This window comes from Phaethon aethereus (genome assembly GCF_964289735.1).
Source record: "Phaethon aethereus genome assembly, chromosome: 6".
Classification (NCBI taxonomy): domain Eukaryota; kingdom Metazoa; phylum Chordata; class Aves; order Phaethontiformes; family Phaethontidae; genus Phaethon; species Phaethon aethereus.
This window is the reverse complement of record NC_138580.1, coordinates 11,155,111-11,170,846: the sequence shown is the minus strand read 5'-3', so window position 1 is coordinate 11,170,846 and position 15,736 is coordinate 11,155,111. Positions and strand designations below refer to the sequence as shown.

Genomic DNA, 15,736 nt, shown 5'->3' with positions numbered 1-15,736 from the left:
CCACTTTGTGCATGTAGGAAGGTTTGAGTGAACCCCAAGAATTAGCTTCTTTATGGCAAACTAGTATGAATTCCCTCAAAGCTGCAGAATCCAGTTGTGGAGACAACTGCCAACCACTGGTCTATCCCACTAAATTATTTCTTCCCACCATAAGTTGTAAGAATAGACAAAACAAAAAAATTCCCACACCTGTTGAGGCCTGGGTTATTAGCAGTGATGACAACCAATTTTTACATGGCTTTTTACTAAACCATTGAGGTATATCTCCAGTTTGAGGATGCCTTGCTACCAGTCACACAGATGACAACTAAAAAAAACAACCCTCAGTTCTGTTACAGAAGAGTTCTCATTTCAAATTGTCACCAAGTTGCCAGGTAGTCTGACACAGTTGGCATACTGGTCTTGTTACTGCGTCCAAAAAAAAAAATAATCAAAGGTTGCAATTCAGGAAAATACTGGCACTTATTGAGATGACAAGGTAAATTTTCCTCCTCTCAAACTCTGGCTGCTTTTGTCAGTACCTCCCTGGCTACTGTCTGCACCAATACTTGCCAGGAGAGGTGAGGTTCAGCAGAAGACAGCTGCCTGCAGAGACAAAAAACTCCATGCTCCACAATAAGGAGTGCAACATGATGGTATATGATCTTGGAACATCTTCTTGCCCCATGCTTATCTCTATGCGCAGAGAAATAATCCTGTTAGCAGGGGAATTAAGTTAGCCATCAATAGCCACAGGGTTATAACCAGGCTAGACGAGCAGGAGCATAAGTCTAAAAAAAAAAAAAAAAAAAGAAAAAACCAGAACACCATAAAGCTTATAAATTTTATATTTAAAGAGAAGATAAAATAACAAAGAGAACACTAAGAAACACCAAAGAGCAAAACCGTATTTGCAGTAATCTGCAATGATTTATTCTACTTTTCAGAGCTAGGAATTCAAACCAACCAAATAACATGATTACTCCTTTTAAACTTAAATTCCTGCACTCCTTCAGTAATAGCAATTAGGAGAACAAATGATGAAAAACTTATTGGTATTGCAAGGAAAGAACAGGAAGTTCCCTATGACATGACTGGGAAGAAGCAGCATTTCAAAACTGTACACTTTCAAAAGACTGTTTTATTAATACTTTTGATACGTATGGCCATGAGTCTTATAAAACCCCAATCTACAAAACACCAAGCTGAAAAGGTAAAAAAGAAAAAAAAGGAGGGGGGAGGACCCCAAATACATGAATTGGAGTTTGTCCGTATGGACATATACCATGTCCGTATGGTATATAATCACACAGCCACAAGGCTTAAGAAAACCATAGACACAAGTGTAAACTTGCACAGATAAAAACCTTTACATATATATGTATGCTTGTGTGTGTATACACACACACACGTATCTATTACACACATATATATGTGTGTATATATTCATTCACACCAAGCATGAATTCAAATAGATACTAGAAGATGTGACTCTCCTAGGTTACAGCTTTCTCATTCTAATAATCTAACCTATAGGACACCAACCACTGAAAAGTTGCCATCTCCAAGACAAAACAAAACTGTGTGAAATGGTACACACAAACCCAAGTGCACCACTCTGAAAAAAAGAATTGACTGCACAGGTAAACTAAACAGGTTTAGTCTTTCCTTGGAAACTGCAGTAGAGAGCGCACACCCCACAATTAAAGAATTGGTTAAAGGTTTAAAAATAAGCCACTAGTGCAAAATACTGTTACGACTGTTCTTTTTAGAAATTGGCTTTTTAGAGAGCCATCTATTCTTGACAAAACATTAACTGGTAGTCAATGAATTAAGCTTTTTTCCTCCCTCAAAAAGCAAACTGACAAGTATCTTTCATGTTCTGGATTACAGCATTAACATTGTCAATGGGAAGTTATACAAGTGAGAACTCACCCTCCACCAAGGTGGTAATTTTGGAGGTTATAATAATGATACAGCCTTCAAAACACAAATCGGATGTTCTAGTAAGTTGCTAGGCTAAACCTAGATTTCTGGGACAACTACCAGAAGGAGAGATGACATAAGGTAGTCACACTTCTCCTATATTAGCCACTACCCTCCATGACTGTATAGCAAAAAGCAGGGCACCTTTGCCATCTTCCTTTAACTCCTACATCTAGGATCTTAGGATAGCCAGGCCATGGCTCTCCTTTCCTGTTCCCCAACAGTCAGAGCTGATGCAAACCTACAGTTATCAGACTTTTTAATATTAAAGTTTCACTTCAGCAAATAAGGCAACCTACCGATTGGTGCAGCTCTTGTTAAAGTAGAAGCTGGAGGATCCCGCTCTGGGGGACAGGAGTCACAGAAGTCCAAACAGGCTGGGCAAATCAGATTCCCAGCATGTACCCAGCCATTCATCTGAACACTCACAGTCAAAACCTGGCCTGAGTGGCTGCACAAGTACACAGTGTCCTTGACCCAAACATGCAGCCCTTGTGGAGAACAAGAAACCTTAAAATAAAAGAATAGAAGTCAAGTGTCTATTATGATTTATCAGAAATATCGTTTGGGATTTGGAGGCTACATTCAGTAAACAGCTGGTATTACAGCAGAGAAGAACTGCAAGTATTTTAATACACTCAGAACAACTATTTGGTTCAAGAATACTTTAAAGCACTGACTGTACGCTTTTCATGCAATAATGCAGATCATCAACCGAGAACAAGTACAATTCAGCTTCTGCTAATGACTACTTTTTTAGAGTTGTGCTGTTCTTGAAAGTGACACCTTTATTGAGATAGTCCTAAAGAGGAGGAGGATAGTGAAAAATAATTGACATGTGCACAGTGCTTTCCACCTTCGAAAAATGAGCGTGACTAATTAACATTAAGCTTCAACAACAGGAGATTCCAATGTAAGTATTCCTACTTAGCTGTGGAGAAAGCATCACGGGGTAAGACAGATAAATCCCTAGCAAGACTGGAAGTAACATGCAAGCTGTCCCAGTGGTCACATGCTTAATTTGATGCATGAGCTAAACTACAGGCTTATGGTTGGAAAAATTTTTTTTTTTTTTTCCAAAGCATGTCATACAATCTAGTAATTTAAGGCTGAGATCATGCATAGTGTCCAGGTGTGAAGTTCTAACAGTCATAGCCTGCATTTTATGCCTGACTTTTCCCTTTAGTGTTATTTGAAAAAAATAAAGATTAAAATCCAACACATACTTACTTGATAACATCCACTACCCCAGTCAGGGTAACTGAGTTTCCTCCTGCACTGTTCCATGACAAAAGCAGATTTCTGAATAAGACATACAGAGTTTGGTCCATATTTCTCTGCACCATAATTTTTGGTAGGATCTGAGGTAGAAAGAATATACTGACTTGCAACTTACCAGGGAAACAAAGTCCACATCAACTTAATATGCTATAATAAGTCAACGTCTCCATATGCAATTCAAGGTTTACTTTTGGAATCTTTCAGATTGTTAATCATTACCAATTTGGGAATTATACTGTTTTGAATATAAAGTTGGAAAAACCCCAAGATTAAAAAAAAAAAAAAAAAAAGCACTTTATATCAGAACTATGTGGATATGCTTGCCTCCAGGGAGTGCCAGTTGTGATTGCTGGCTTGAGGGCAGAGAGCATTCATTTGTTTGTTTGAGACAACTGCACAAACAGGTAATATCCTACAGCATTCTGGAGGTCTGCAATATTGAGCATTCATTTGGGGTTAATTTCTGTTCAGCTTTTACACAATTCTTGTATTAGATGTGAGTGTTTGCTTCCTAGGTGTACATGGTAGGTGTGCTGTGCTTCTCACCCCAGCACAGCTTTTACACAGCTAATACTGGAGAACTAATTTCATATCCAATTAGTTTGGATATATAGCAAGTCCATTCCAGACTAACAAATGTCTCTTAAATACCGTACTGAAGTCCTGAAAACTAACCTGGCTGGTTTTCAGTTATTCTACAGTCTGAGCTGCGCTGAAATTCACCACTTAAATGCCAACTAAATTCTTGACTAAAGGGACAATAGTCAGCGATTTCTACTGAGCCACCATAGTAAGGCAATTCTTCTGCTGGTACTCCATTAAGATTGTCAAAATACTGCAAAACAAAATTAGGTAGTGAAGCAGTTTGCACAAAGACATGCGTACAACTGTTTTTTAAATAGAACCAATCACTACAGCTGTAAGAACATCAGTTATTACTACTCAGGAATGCCATTAACAGTAACTTACAATACCCAAGAACCAGATGAACCAGAAGTATTTAAGAATGCTTAAATAATACAAAGAAATCCACATTTACATGTATCACTCCCCACCTCTCCCCCTTTGCAATCATAGTGTTCTCTGGGATGAAACAAATTTCTTAGCATGCAGTGACACAAGGCAGCAGACTGAGTGAAGAAATACCTCAAACAAAACTTTCTTGGGGACTTCTGTTATACAGCAAATTTCCACCTGATATTTGGTTAGATGGCCAAGCGACATCCTTATAGTTTTATTAAGATCACAAGGCTTTACTCGCAGATTCATTAAAATAAACTAAGCAGACATTTTTCACAATATCTAATTTCATCCATAAGTTGAAAAGAAAAAAAAAAAGAAAAAAATATAATCACCTAGCTGCAAAGCACAAGAATGAAAACAGTTATTTGGTAAAGTAAGATCCATTATACCTGATATTCCTGAGGTAACTGCTTTGGAAACTTCTGCAAGTTGCACACTGCTACTGCTCTTTGGTCCTGTCTGCAGGTTAACTGCAAAGGGTTACTCCTCAAAGTGTCGCAGTATGGACTGATTAATTGCCTCCTCAAAGGCAAAAAAAAAAAATCGTATTACATCACTTTAACTGCTTTTCATAATTTAAATAAGCAGTCTGTCAAGACTGGCTGTTCCCACCCTCCCCCACACTCGGTCTATCACACAAAGAAGCACCAACTTCTTCTCTAGAGGCTAATTATTGTTATTTGTCTGGTTATGACCTTCCTAATTGAAAAAATATGAAGCCAGCAAACAGTTACAATCCACTCACCTATTTAGTTTTAATGACATTGCTTTGTAAACTTTAAAGAACAAAACAACAACATACAAGCAAAAGGAGGCCCACTATGCAGCTGTATCCTAGAAATTCATGAGTATTGTAACGAACAAACAAGGAAAGCTTTGTTTTGAAGATGGCTATCATCTCCTCTGTTGCTTTAACTACAATCCAGTAATGCAAAATGACACAGGCTGCATTTCCGATTTAAAGGGACAAAATAAGAAAGCAAAAACTCCTCTCTAAAGCATAGCCCTTTTACAGTGTAAATGCATTCTACACCCTACGATGTTTGGCTCTGTATTTATTGGGTGGGATGCTTCTGCACTGAATACATTTCAGGTGCTCCTTCTTGGGTGCATTTTGAAGGTACTTAAGACAGCATTCCTTGTCAATCTGTATCTACCTCTACTTCTTTTCACTAAGTTGCATTTGAAGGACAAATGTAAACAAGCATCAGGGTTTCCTATTTATTTAAAAACAACTGTTTACTTACTTTTGTCTCTTCTGGTCAATCCAGAATTTACAACTCTTCATTACAAAGTCACAGCCTTTATTGCGTCCCCAATCTAATTTCTCTGCCATGCTGTAATTTGCTTTATACCAGCTGTAAATGTATTTTGAAATGAGAATACAGTTACTTCAAAAATTAAGTGTTCTGATTAATAAAACAGCAGTTCAAAGAACTTCACACTATGCCTTAAAGTTTTCAAATGAAGAAAAAGGGAAACTGCATCCCTTTCTACCTATAAGAAAATATATTACAGTTTCACTATTTGTCAAGTCACAATGGACTGAAAGAAAAATTTATTACTTATTTGTTCAACAGCAATGGATCATGATCTGCAAAGGAACAATGCATTCAGAAATGCAAAGATGACATTTTAGACTATTTATTTATTCTATCTGCAAGAAGAGCTGAAAAAAAATATTATGTACTGTATGCAACAGAGAAGACAAGAAAAAAGTAAACAGACACTACAAACAGTACTATGCATTGCAATGCATTTTTTTAAGGCTAGATTAAGAATGGGTTTTGAAATACATGAAAAATATTAACATACTAGGTATAACACCTTGTCTAATGGAATATATTATGTAATTGTAATCTAATTATGCCTATTATCTACTGTGCTGCAGACAGATAAGCACAAGTGCATCAATTCAAAAAATCAAGTAGAATGAAAACCAAAACACAAATGAACCAAGGTGCCCTCCCCCTCCCGCCACCCCCTTATTAATTCTTACCCTGTGTCTTCCATTAACGCTAAAGTGATCCTGGAAAAGACTCGATTCTGTGTATGGGATCCAGTCATTGCTTCATTCTGAAAGTTACCAGTTACTATTAGCAAGCCACCGAAAATCATTATTGTAAGAAAACGCCTCCTATGAAAAAGCATTTTATTTCCAGTCCCTTCTTACTATTGACAATTAAATCCCAACCTCTTTTATAAAAGTGATGAAAAGTACAACTCCTTTCCCCACTCCACACTACAAAGCTTCAGAATTCTAAAAGTCAGAAACTTGATTCCAAACTCCAGCTAAACCTTATTCATGACCAACATGTACTTGTTTTTCTTTACCTAAAATAAAATTCTTCCTTCTTCTAGCATATTTATAAGTAGTAATCACACCCCACACTTCTGTATCCTTTTGGTAAGCTGAAAGCCAAGCTCATTTAGTTATCTTGTGTAAGACTGATTTTTTACTTTTTCCTAGAATTTCGAGTAGTCCTTTTCAGGAGTGAGATGCACATGACCCAAGACTAAAGGAACACAGCACTCCAAATGAAGCTTTATTAATGTGGCAGTGGAATTTTCCATCTCATTTAAAAATAAGCAAGTTGACACCATCCTCAAAGAGCAACACCAGTCTCCTTGTTGTTGTAATTGTAACACCCATGTCTTCTTCCTGCTCAGTCATTACCAACTGTGATAAACTTCAGGCTTAGAGCAAGAGTTGCTCACCTTTCATTATACAACTGTGGGATTTCTATTACTGAACTTCACCTCATTTCTATTATTTCTTCAAAACATGTGGTTTTCCAGCCTTCTCTCTCCACTAGTGTGGTCAGGAGGAGTTACCACCAGCAGACTTACTAGCACCAAATTTATAGCACTACAATACTTAATGAGAGTTGGATCAAGACCAAAACCAAACTATGTGGATTGCTTTCCAGATACAAACTTCCTCTGGAAAGGTGTAAAGGAGAGGAGTAATTATCTCCTTTCTGCTAACCCTATTCAATCATTAGAATTATCCTCCTTCTAATGGCAATCTTTCCATCTGGCTTTAAACTACTGTTCCACACCAAAGGTTACTGAAAAGCAGTAAAACTAACCATTTCGGTCTCAAGAAACACATTTTTCAAGATTACTTCCACAGAAAAGTCTGTCCTGAAGCATTGCCCTTCTTGCTTACCTCACTGCATACAACAATAACTACAAAGTGTATCTCTGCCCAAAATATCACAGAACACAAAGTTATAAATAAAAGTAATCTTAAATGTCAGCAGGGAAATAAATGTTTCCTTGACCAAACAAGGTTCTGAAGTAGAGATGGCAAAAGCTAACCCCAGGGCACATGAATGACGACGAAGACAAGATAATGAATAGACAGAACAGTCAAAAATGTGATGCATATGAGAGGCACAGGGTGAAAAATTTGAACTGACTCAAAGGAATACCCTCCACCCCCTATAAGGTGAGCATACCTTCTCAAAATGGCAAATGGCAGACAAAAGTAAGAGACAGTTTTTTGTAATCAGCTTATCTCAAACCAGTACTCTGAGACTTTGCAATAAGGTAAAAAAAAAAAGATTTATCTAGAAATTGGACATTTAAGGATTTGTAGTTGAGCACTGTTTGTGATATATTTTGGTGAGGTTTGATATACCTGCGTTTTCAAGGCTCCAGTAAGTACCACTATAAACCTAAAAATAAAGGCAGGGGGGTGCAGACATTCCCACAACCCCCTCCATTCCTAGTATCAGCACTAACCTCCAACAATCTCTTCTCCCAGTGATTGAGCTCCGTACCCATGCCACCTTGATTTTCAAGCTCCATTCCCTCTAGAATTGGACAATTAAAATGTTTTCGAGCTTCTTCCTAGAAAGAAAACATTTCAACACAAGTCTCAAAATACTGAAACGAATACCCATATGCAGCCCTAATCTTCCAGAATTATCTTTTAAAAGTATTTCAGCATTACTTTTTCTACCATCTTGTTTTCCTCTGAATGCAAGACACTTCTGCTCAGAGGCTGACTAAGCTAGAAAGTACCCCAACACCAAACCTAACAATCTGTCTGCTTTTCTCCTAGAAATAAATGATGGAAGTTTACAACAATAAAACAGTAACAGAATTAGCTGAGAATAGCATGCACACACTAAAGACCATGTAAAAAACAACCCAAACAAAAAACCCAAACAATGTAGGAACACTACAACACTGTCAAATGTTTCAGGGAAAAAACACTTTTCTACTAGGAAGCTGTACTTGTCAACTAGTTTTGCATGGGGAATTGTTTTCTGCGAAATACTTGAAAAATCTTAAGAGGCATCACAACAATGCTGCGGTCTCATGGTCAGGAGCCCAGCCTTTGCCAGTGCAGCGCTACCCAGGAGTACATTTAATGCTCTGAACATTTTGACCAGCATGGCCAATTTTCAAAACAGGGTAATTAAACCAAGTTTGCTCTTTGTACTATGTGAGATTTAAAAGAAACAAAAAGATTATTTGTGGACAAATATGACTAACACCATAACTTATTTCTAATACCAATTTATTACACTTAAGCATATGTTCTGTTGGGGGCAGGGGGGAGAGTCAGAGGTGTGGGAAGCAAGAATGATTTCCAAGAATACTTGAGGAATTTATTTTAAACATGAAAAAATGTTAACTGCATTATTTTGTAATTGATAAAATTAGAAAAAGATTTTTAAAACGCTTTTAAAAGACAAAAGTAGAAAATAGGATGAACTCATAAATGAGAAAAGCAGTGACAATGGTATCTGTTAAGGCAATGGGAGTACTAGATACCTGAGTCTGTAGGAAGACACCTGAAGAGTAGTATTAAGGAATCTATTCAATATCAACTGTGCTTAGCCTTTTATAACTAACTCCCCAGTCCTTTCATTGTCTCTTAGTCTGTCAGTTTACTCATTTCATACTGCATCTGTCAACCATTTTCCACTTCCACCCGCTCTACTAATCATACCATCTGAATTGCATAGTCTTTGGGACTATGGGACATACGTTCAGAAAAAGAGTATTCAAAGTTAGGTTATTTCTCCTTAAAGAATAAGAAATAGTTACGACAAGAATGTGATGGTAACCTCAGCATACAAAGCGTAAAAGTTTAAGCTAATCCACACTTACAACTACACGAGGCGTTATCAGAAGATAAACAGCATGGCGCAGCATTTTGCCACCACGTATGTCCCATAACCTCACTGCTTTATGAACGACTTTATTGCTCCACTGATACAAACCTAGACTGTAAGAAGAATGTTTTGGTTACAAATCTTTCCACAAATACACACTACTGTGCAATATTTATTTCTGCAAGAAACAAAATCATAAATAATCTCTACACTTCCTCATGCCTTATGAAGTTTACATTTACTATCCAACATTTCTCCTTCATAAGATACGCATTCATTATGTACATAACTCTGATTTGATAAACCAAAGAGAGATTATTAAAAAGATGTCTGTAGACTTAAGATGTATTTTCTACAGTTACCAAAAGCGTAAGAAAGGAAAAATCCTCAGAATTCCTATTATAAAAAGGAAGATGAACAAAACCAAAAGCTCTCTACCCTTCTGCCTCCAAAACAGCCCTAGAACATTTCCACAATATCAACCAAATGAAGAAAAAAAGGCAAACTGTTCATTCCATAACAAGTCAGAAAAAAAATCACGCAGCAGAATACACATTATACACATTGTCAGTTCTGCCTAACTGTAAACCCTGAATGATATAGGTCTTAAATACGAGTGAACCACATTGACATTAGACGGACTACAGAAAACACAAGTCTTGATTTAGTAAGGTGTTCAGAAAGCATCAGAATTTAAGCACGGGTAGTGTTAATGCTTAACTTCAAGCCTCCTGATAAATTAAATCCTGCCTTAGTTTGTAATATATGTGGATAACACAAGTGCTTAATGCCAATGTAAAGAAAGACTAAAAAAGCATGACACACCATTGTTTGAGCATAATAAAAGGTAAAGCATTCTAATAATAGAATCCAGTTGGATTTTCAACAGACAAGAATACATCCTAAAAAGGCAACATGAAAACATCCTTCAATGGGAGTACCAAGAAGTCCAAAAAAATAAAATACCTTTCATTAAAAGGAGGGAGTCCATCTGCATATCTTGCTGTCAAAGGTTTTCCATCATCATCACGATAAAATGCAAACAGTCCAGCAGAGAAACCCTTCAAGTTAAAAACCAAGCACACAGAAACCTTTGGCAAGACATTCACGTGCCAAGTCAAGTGTCACGAAAGGAGTTATCACTCCCACGGCAGACACACTGGAAGTACCGCACTTCAAGGCAATTAACACACAAACTGGCGAGAAAACATGCACTTTCTTCCACCAAACATACTTCTCTTGCAACAAACTGGAGGTATGTGAGGAAGCAGGCACAAATTTCAGGGAAACGCATTTTATAACATGAACCCTTACCAGTGCATGGATAATCTCATGTTTCACTGTAGACAGCATGCCAATGAATTCCTGAGCTTGCGTTGAAATCATATTCGGACACAAATTAGCATATCCTGCTATTGGCCTGGAGACAGTTTGAAAGTTAAATGGTTTTCAGTAAAATACTAGCAAATTCAAATCATATTCACTTGAAGAGGCAGAATATTTTAAAAGAAAATGGAGACTAATGTAAAAATAAGCTCTTCCAAACAACTTCCCCAATCATGAATAGTTGTCCGTTAACAGTAATGTGACTAGTTTACTGTTGAAAAGGGGAGGGATGGGATGGGATCAGTCTCTATATTCAGTTTTCTGCACAGGTGTTGCTGACAACAGTATAGGAGATCTGATTTTAGGTAAGACACTAAAGAGGTGCAAAGTGCCTGTTACAATGACTACAACTGAACTAGAATCAAAAGCCATGTAAGTAGGGCCCATCTGCATCCTCCTTTAAATTCGTGGCAATATGACATTCACTTCAACAGAAGCAGGATCCTGAGATAAAGTTTAGGTAATAACAGTGGAGGATTAGCTTTGACTTAAATGCCTCAACTTTGCAAGCTAAGCACTATTTGATTGTTTTGTGGTTTTATAGATATATAGTATTTGTCTATTTCAGTAATGACTTCTACTGTGCTATACTGCACAAGAGAGGCAAACAACTAGACCGCACATCTAAACAATGAAGAAACTTGAAAGTTTAATTAAAAACAAGGTGTTGTACCAGAGCAAATACTTGCCTGTCCATTTCAGCTTCCAGTTGGCAGTAGGCTGCATATGCAATGATATTTTCATGGCCACACCTTTCGGTAGTGAGAGCACTAACATAAAGTACAAAGTCAGCATCTCGAACCCCTTCTTGGTCAGGTACACCAGTGGGCGTGCAGAGCCATTCATTCTTGTTGTACACCCTGCATTGCTTTGGCAATGTTCAAAGGGAACAATTACAATACATTAGTTATGACAGAAATTTTACATGACAAAATTCAATTAGCTTGAAGCCAAGAATAAATCTCATTGTAAGGCAGCCAAAAGATGAGAAAACTCCGTAAGAACATAGTAGATAAAACCAAAGCCAAAGAATAACTTTCAAATTACTAGCTCTTTTAATTTATTAGACACCAGGAAAGTGGCAGCTTTTGGAAAAAAGGGCCTGCCAAAATAGATATCCCACAATTAGCACCCTTTATTTCCTACAAATTAAAAAAAAAAAATCTGGCTCACAGGAACAGTATACAAAAGTAGTAATTGCATTTCACATGTAATCTGGTACGTTTTTAATAGTGCAGATGAAAATTCAAGCTAAGAGAAAGAAAGAAATCTACTCATCACATACTGTAGTTGAATCAAAAATTCATGCAAGAAAACAAATTAGAAGCATTTCCTGCACCATGCTCCTGGTTCAGTGGATAACCTCTTCAAGTAAGGTCTTAAAACAAAAAAATCAAAACTTATTATTAATTCTGTGAATATCTGACTCATTGACCAAGGTGAATAATGAAGTGACTAGCAGCAATTTAACATGCTTTGAATCTCATCCTCTTTGTACAGTTCATTATAACACAGGCTTAGAGAACAATAAACAGTTCAGTTTTACTTGACTTTTGGTTCAACAGCATAAACTGAAAAAACTCCCACTAACTCAAGTTGTTCTGTTCTGTCACTCAAACTCAGTGATCTCCCGCAAGCAGGTCACTTATGCACAGTTAGCGATATTAACTTTTTTATTAATTTCCACAAACAATATTTCCAAGGTTAGGAAGCACTTAGATGGTTTAGTTTACCTGGAGGTGTTTCTCAGGAACGACGACTGGCCCACATCTTGTATGGTCTGCACAGGCTCCTTGGCAGTATCTGTGAGGGTCAGCTTTCCTCCTTAAATAGTGGTTTGTTGCACACTGCCTTCAATCAAGCATGAAAGACAGTCAGCACTGGTTTATAATTAAAAAGAAACTGTAGAATAGTCTTACAGCACCCGACAACACTGTAATACAGATATTTAATGTAACTTCCATGGTGAAAAGTACATTTACCCTGCTCTGGAAGACACAATGCTTCCAGTTGTTAATGGTGTATCCACAGGTTCAAAGAGAGATTAGGAACAGGTTCATAAATGGGGTTACATGTAAAAGGAAACAGGCAGCATGTATACCCTTTATGTACCCTCTGACATAAGAAATGTAGATGTTGATCATGGAAGGTTGGCAGATTTATCTGTTCTCCCTAAATAGCATCTCCTACCACCACTAGGTCAGACTGGTCACTGATCTGATTCATGAGAGCATTTCTTATGCTCTTATTCTATTCTCATTTTAAAGGCTATACAACACAATGTCAAGTACCAAGTGTAGCAAGTGATTTTCAACAAACTTTCACATACCTGCTTAGTAATATAGTACCCGTGGATTTGCGCACTTGAAATGTCTTCTCCAAGTAAGATATGGCTTGTGGAAAAAGTTTGTTCTGAAGAGAACAAAAATAAGTCACCCAGTGGCAGCGCAGACATAACTCACCTTAAAAGCATTAACTACCAAGTTACCTGAAACTTCCTAGGTGTTGTGGTATATTAGAAGAGCAGAAATCCAGATTTACTAAGAAGTTCAATTGTTATCACAATATTTGGGAAATGTTTTGTTTCAGTATTCCCATATTAATTTCAATGTATGGCTTCAAAGCGGCTTTAACGGCTCACTGAAACCTTTGTACCTTGGGGTATAGCAAACACCTGTTAAACAACATTCAACAGAACACTGGAGGTATTTGGAGTGGAGGCATAATCTGTATACAAAGCCTTGGTTTCCCAGACGAAATTGCTGATATTTAAAGCCTTTAATTAAGTTGGCCATAAACTTAACTTCCTCCATGCAATAAAATACATACAAACATAAAGGGGAAGCAAATATGACATACCTTTATAAGGTGTCTTTTCTCAGGTAACAAACTGTATTTAAAAAACAAAACAAACATGCTTTAGTTAACAGGATTTCCATTCTCAAACATGGAGGGAAAAAAAAGGTTGCCACAACAAAATACTCACTCCTCAACACTTCCGTCATATATAATCTTAATTCTTAGCTGTTGGTCTACATTTCTCTTCAAGACATGATTTTCCTTCAGAGGAACTTGATAGACAACCTAGCAGGCAGAGGAACCAGCCACTAGATTAGGAAGCTGGCCTGGACAGCCAGACCAACAAGCGCTCCAATACCCTTCGCTCCTCCTCATCTACGAGAGCATCTTTTTGTCTGTTTCCACGCAGAGCCCCTTCCCGCCCTTCTCCTCACACACCGCCGCGCCTCTCAGTCACAAACCGCCCCGCATCCGCTCGCCGCCACGGCACACGTCCCGAAGGGGCCGCGGGGCCAGGCCCCGCACAGCTCGTCCCGGGGCAGCCATGAGGGACAGACCGGCAAAGGAGGACCCCTCGCCCCCGACCCCGCCGCCCGAGGAGCCCCCGCGGCGGCCCCACCTCCTCGCCGCTGGGCACGCGGTGGTGACAAGACGAGGAAGCGGAGGGAGAAATGGTGGCGGCGCGGGCGCGGCCCAGCAGCAGCGCAGCGACAAAAGCGGCGAGCAGCGGCCGATAACACCCGTAAGGCCAGGGACGCCCGCCGCCCGGCTCGGCAGCCATCTTCAACTGCCCTTCCGCCGCGTCGCCATGGAGGCAGCGCCATTAGTAGCGGTTCGCGCCAATAGGCGATCGGGGAGCGCGGGAGAGGGTGGGGCGGAGGCGAGGGGCGCTCCTGATTGGGCTCGGCTCACCGAGGTCTGAGGGGTGGGGTGGGGGGGGGCGAGGAGGTGAGGTGAAGGTGGCGCCGTGCAAGGCCGTGCAGCGCCGTGTAGCGTTCTGCAGGGCAGCGGCGCAGCGCTGTGCGGTTGAGCCTTCTGCAGGGTGGTGCGGGGCAAGGCAGCACTGGGCAGAGCAGCGCGGGGCGACGCAGCGCTGCGTGGTGCAATGCAGGTAGGCGCAGTGTGGCATAACGCGGTGCGGTGCTGTGCAGTGCGGCGCAGTCCAGTGAGCTCCGTGCGGTGCGGGGGGAGCCGTGCGCCCCACAGGGCTCTGGCTGCCTTGCCGCTATTACAGCCAGGTTGGGTTGGGGCGCCAGGTCCCCAGGCCAGCGAGACCCCTCATTCTCTCCCCAAGACCGAGTGTTTGTAGCACTTCATCTTGGAGTTCCTGCTGCTTTCCAAGGCACTCGGTTACAACGAGGGCCACGCCAATGGAGCATGGCGCATCCTGGCTCACCCGGCAGCTTGGTGACAGCAGTGGGAGAAGTCGTCGGACGCCTGGTGCCACAAGTTAAACTGCGTCACTGGCTGCTGCAGTGTTTCCACAATACGGAAAAGCACCAAAAAAAGCAGGGAAGGGAGAAAAGCGTCCTCACCTTTTCACAGGGAGCAAAATCTATTCAAGCAGGAGTGCGTTAAACTCTGTTCTGCTTTGAATGGGAATTTATGCAGGACATTCATCTGAAGTGTTGCATGGGCATCTGCTGTGAAAAGCAGAATTTTTTTACGTTGCCACCTGCAGCTACCATAAGCACTTTTCCCCTTTGCAGGCAATGAGAACATCATGATGGGGTTTTACGACATTTCCAGCATAGGTGTCCTTTGAACTGCGGCAGAGTAATTTTACCTGGAGTCTTTATGCACAAATCTGTCACTCCAACAGTACAAGAAAACAATTTTGTCTTGTCAGCCTTTTCAACTTCTCACTATTTATAGCATCACTGTAACATACCCAAATGTAAAGCAACACTTCTACTTGAAGTGTGTTCCTTTGTGTAAAGGATGACTCAGTAATACAGTGTAGCTGTTTGAAACTACTTTTATTAAAACCACTTGTATATGGCTTTTGATTGGCAGTTGTAAGATTATCACTGTAATTAAGAGTACAGCTTGCAAAAACGTACATATACCATTATTTACTTGCTTTACAGAACTTTTAAAAAATTTCATATGGTTTAAGCATGGTAACTGAGTTATGCCCCTGTAGA

The 15,736-nt window shown here is 39.5% G+C and overlaps 1 protein-coding gene across 1 annotated transcript; it reads right to left on the bottom strand.

Moving 5' to 3' along the window:
* Positions 1-46: 46 nt before the first annotated feature.
* Positions 47-14,475, bottom strand: LMLN (leishmanolysin like peptidase). Its single transcript, XM_082001833.1, has 17 exons — positions 14,209-14,475; positions 13,777-13,874; positions 13,650-13,680; positions 13,116-13,202; positions 12,524-12,637; positions 11,480-11,658; positions 10,719-10,824; positions 10,371-10,465; positions 9,400-9,517; positions 8,020-8,127; positions 6,269-6,345; positions 5,517-5,627; positions 4,659-4,791; positions 3,922-4,081; positions 3,196-3,326; positions 2,265-2,475; positions 47-770 (listed from the first exon to the last, which is right to left on the bottom strand). Exons 1-17 carry the CDS (start codon positions 14,368-14,370, stop codon positions 676-678), a joined length of 2,016 nt encoding a protein of 671 aa, XP_081857959.1. The 5' UTR covers positions 14,371-14,475; the 3' UTR covers positions 47-675.
* Between the last annotated feature and the right edge of the window lie 1,261 nt (positions 14,476-15,736).

Coding starts and splice junctions, on each gene's coding strand:
- LMLN (XM_082001833.1), bottom strand. CDS start 14,370: ATGGCTGCCGAGCCGGGCGGCGGGCGTCCCTGGCCTTACGGGTGTTAT. Junction 13,681..13,776: donor TATGACGGAAGTGTTGAGGA/GTGAGTATTTTG, acceptor TTTTAAATACAG/TTTGTTACCTGAGAAAAGAC. Junction 6,346..8,019: donor GGGAGAAGAGATTGTTGGAG/GTTAGTGCTGAT, acceptor GGTAACTTTCAG/AATGAAGCAATGACTGGATC.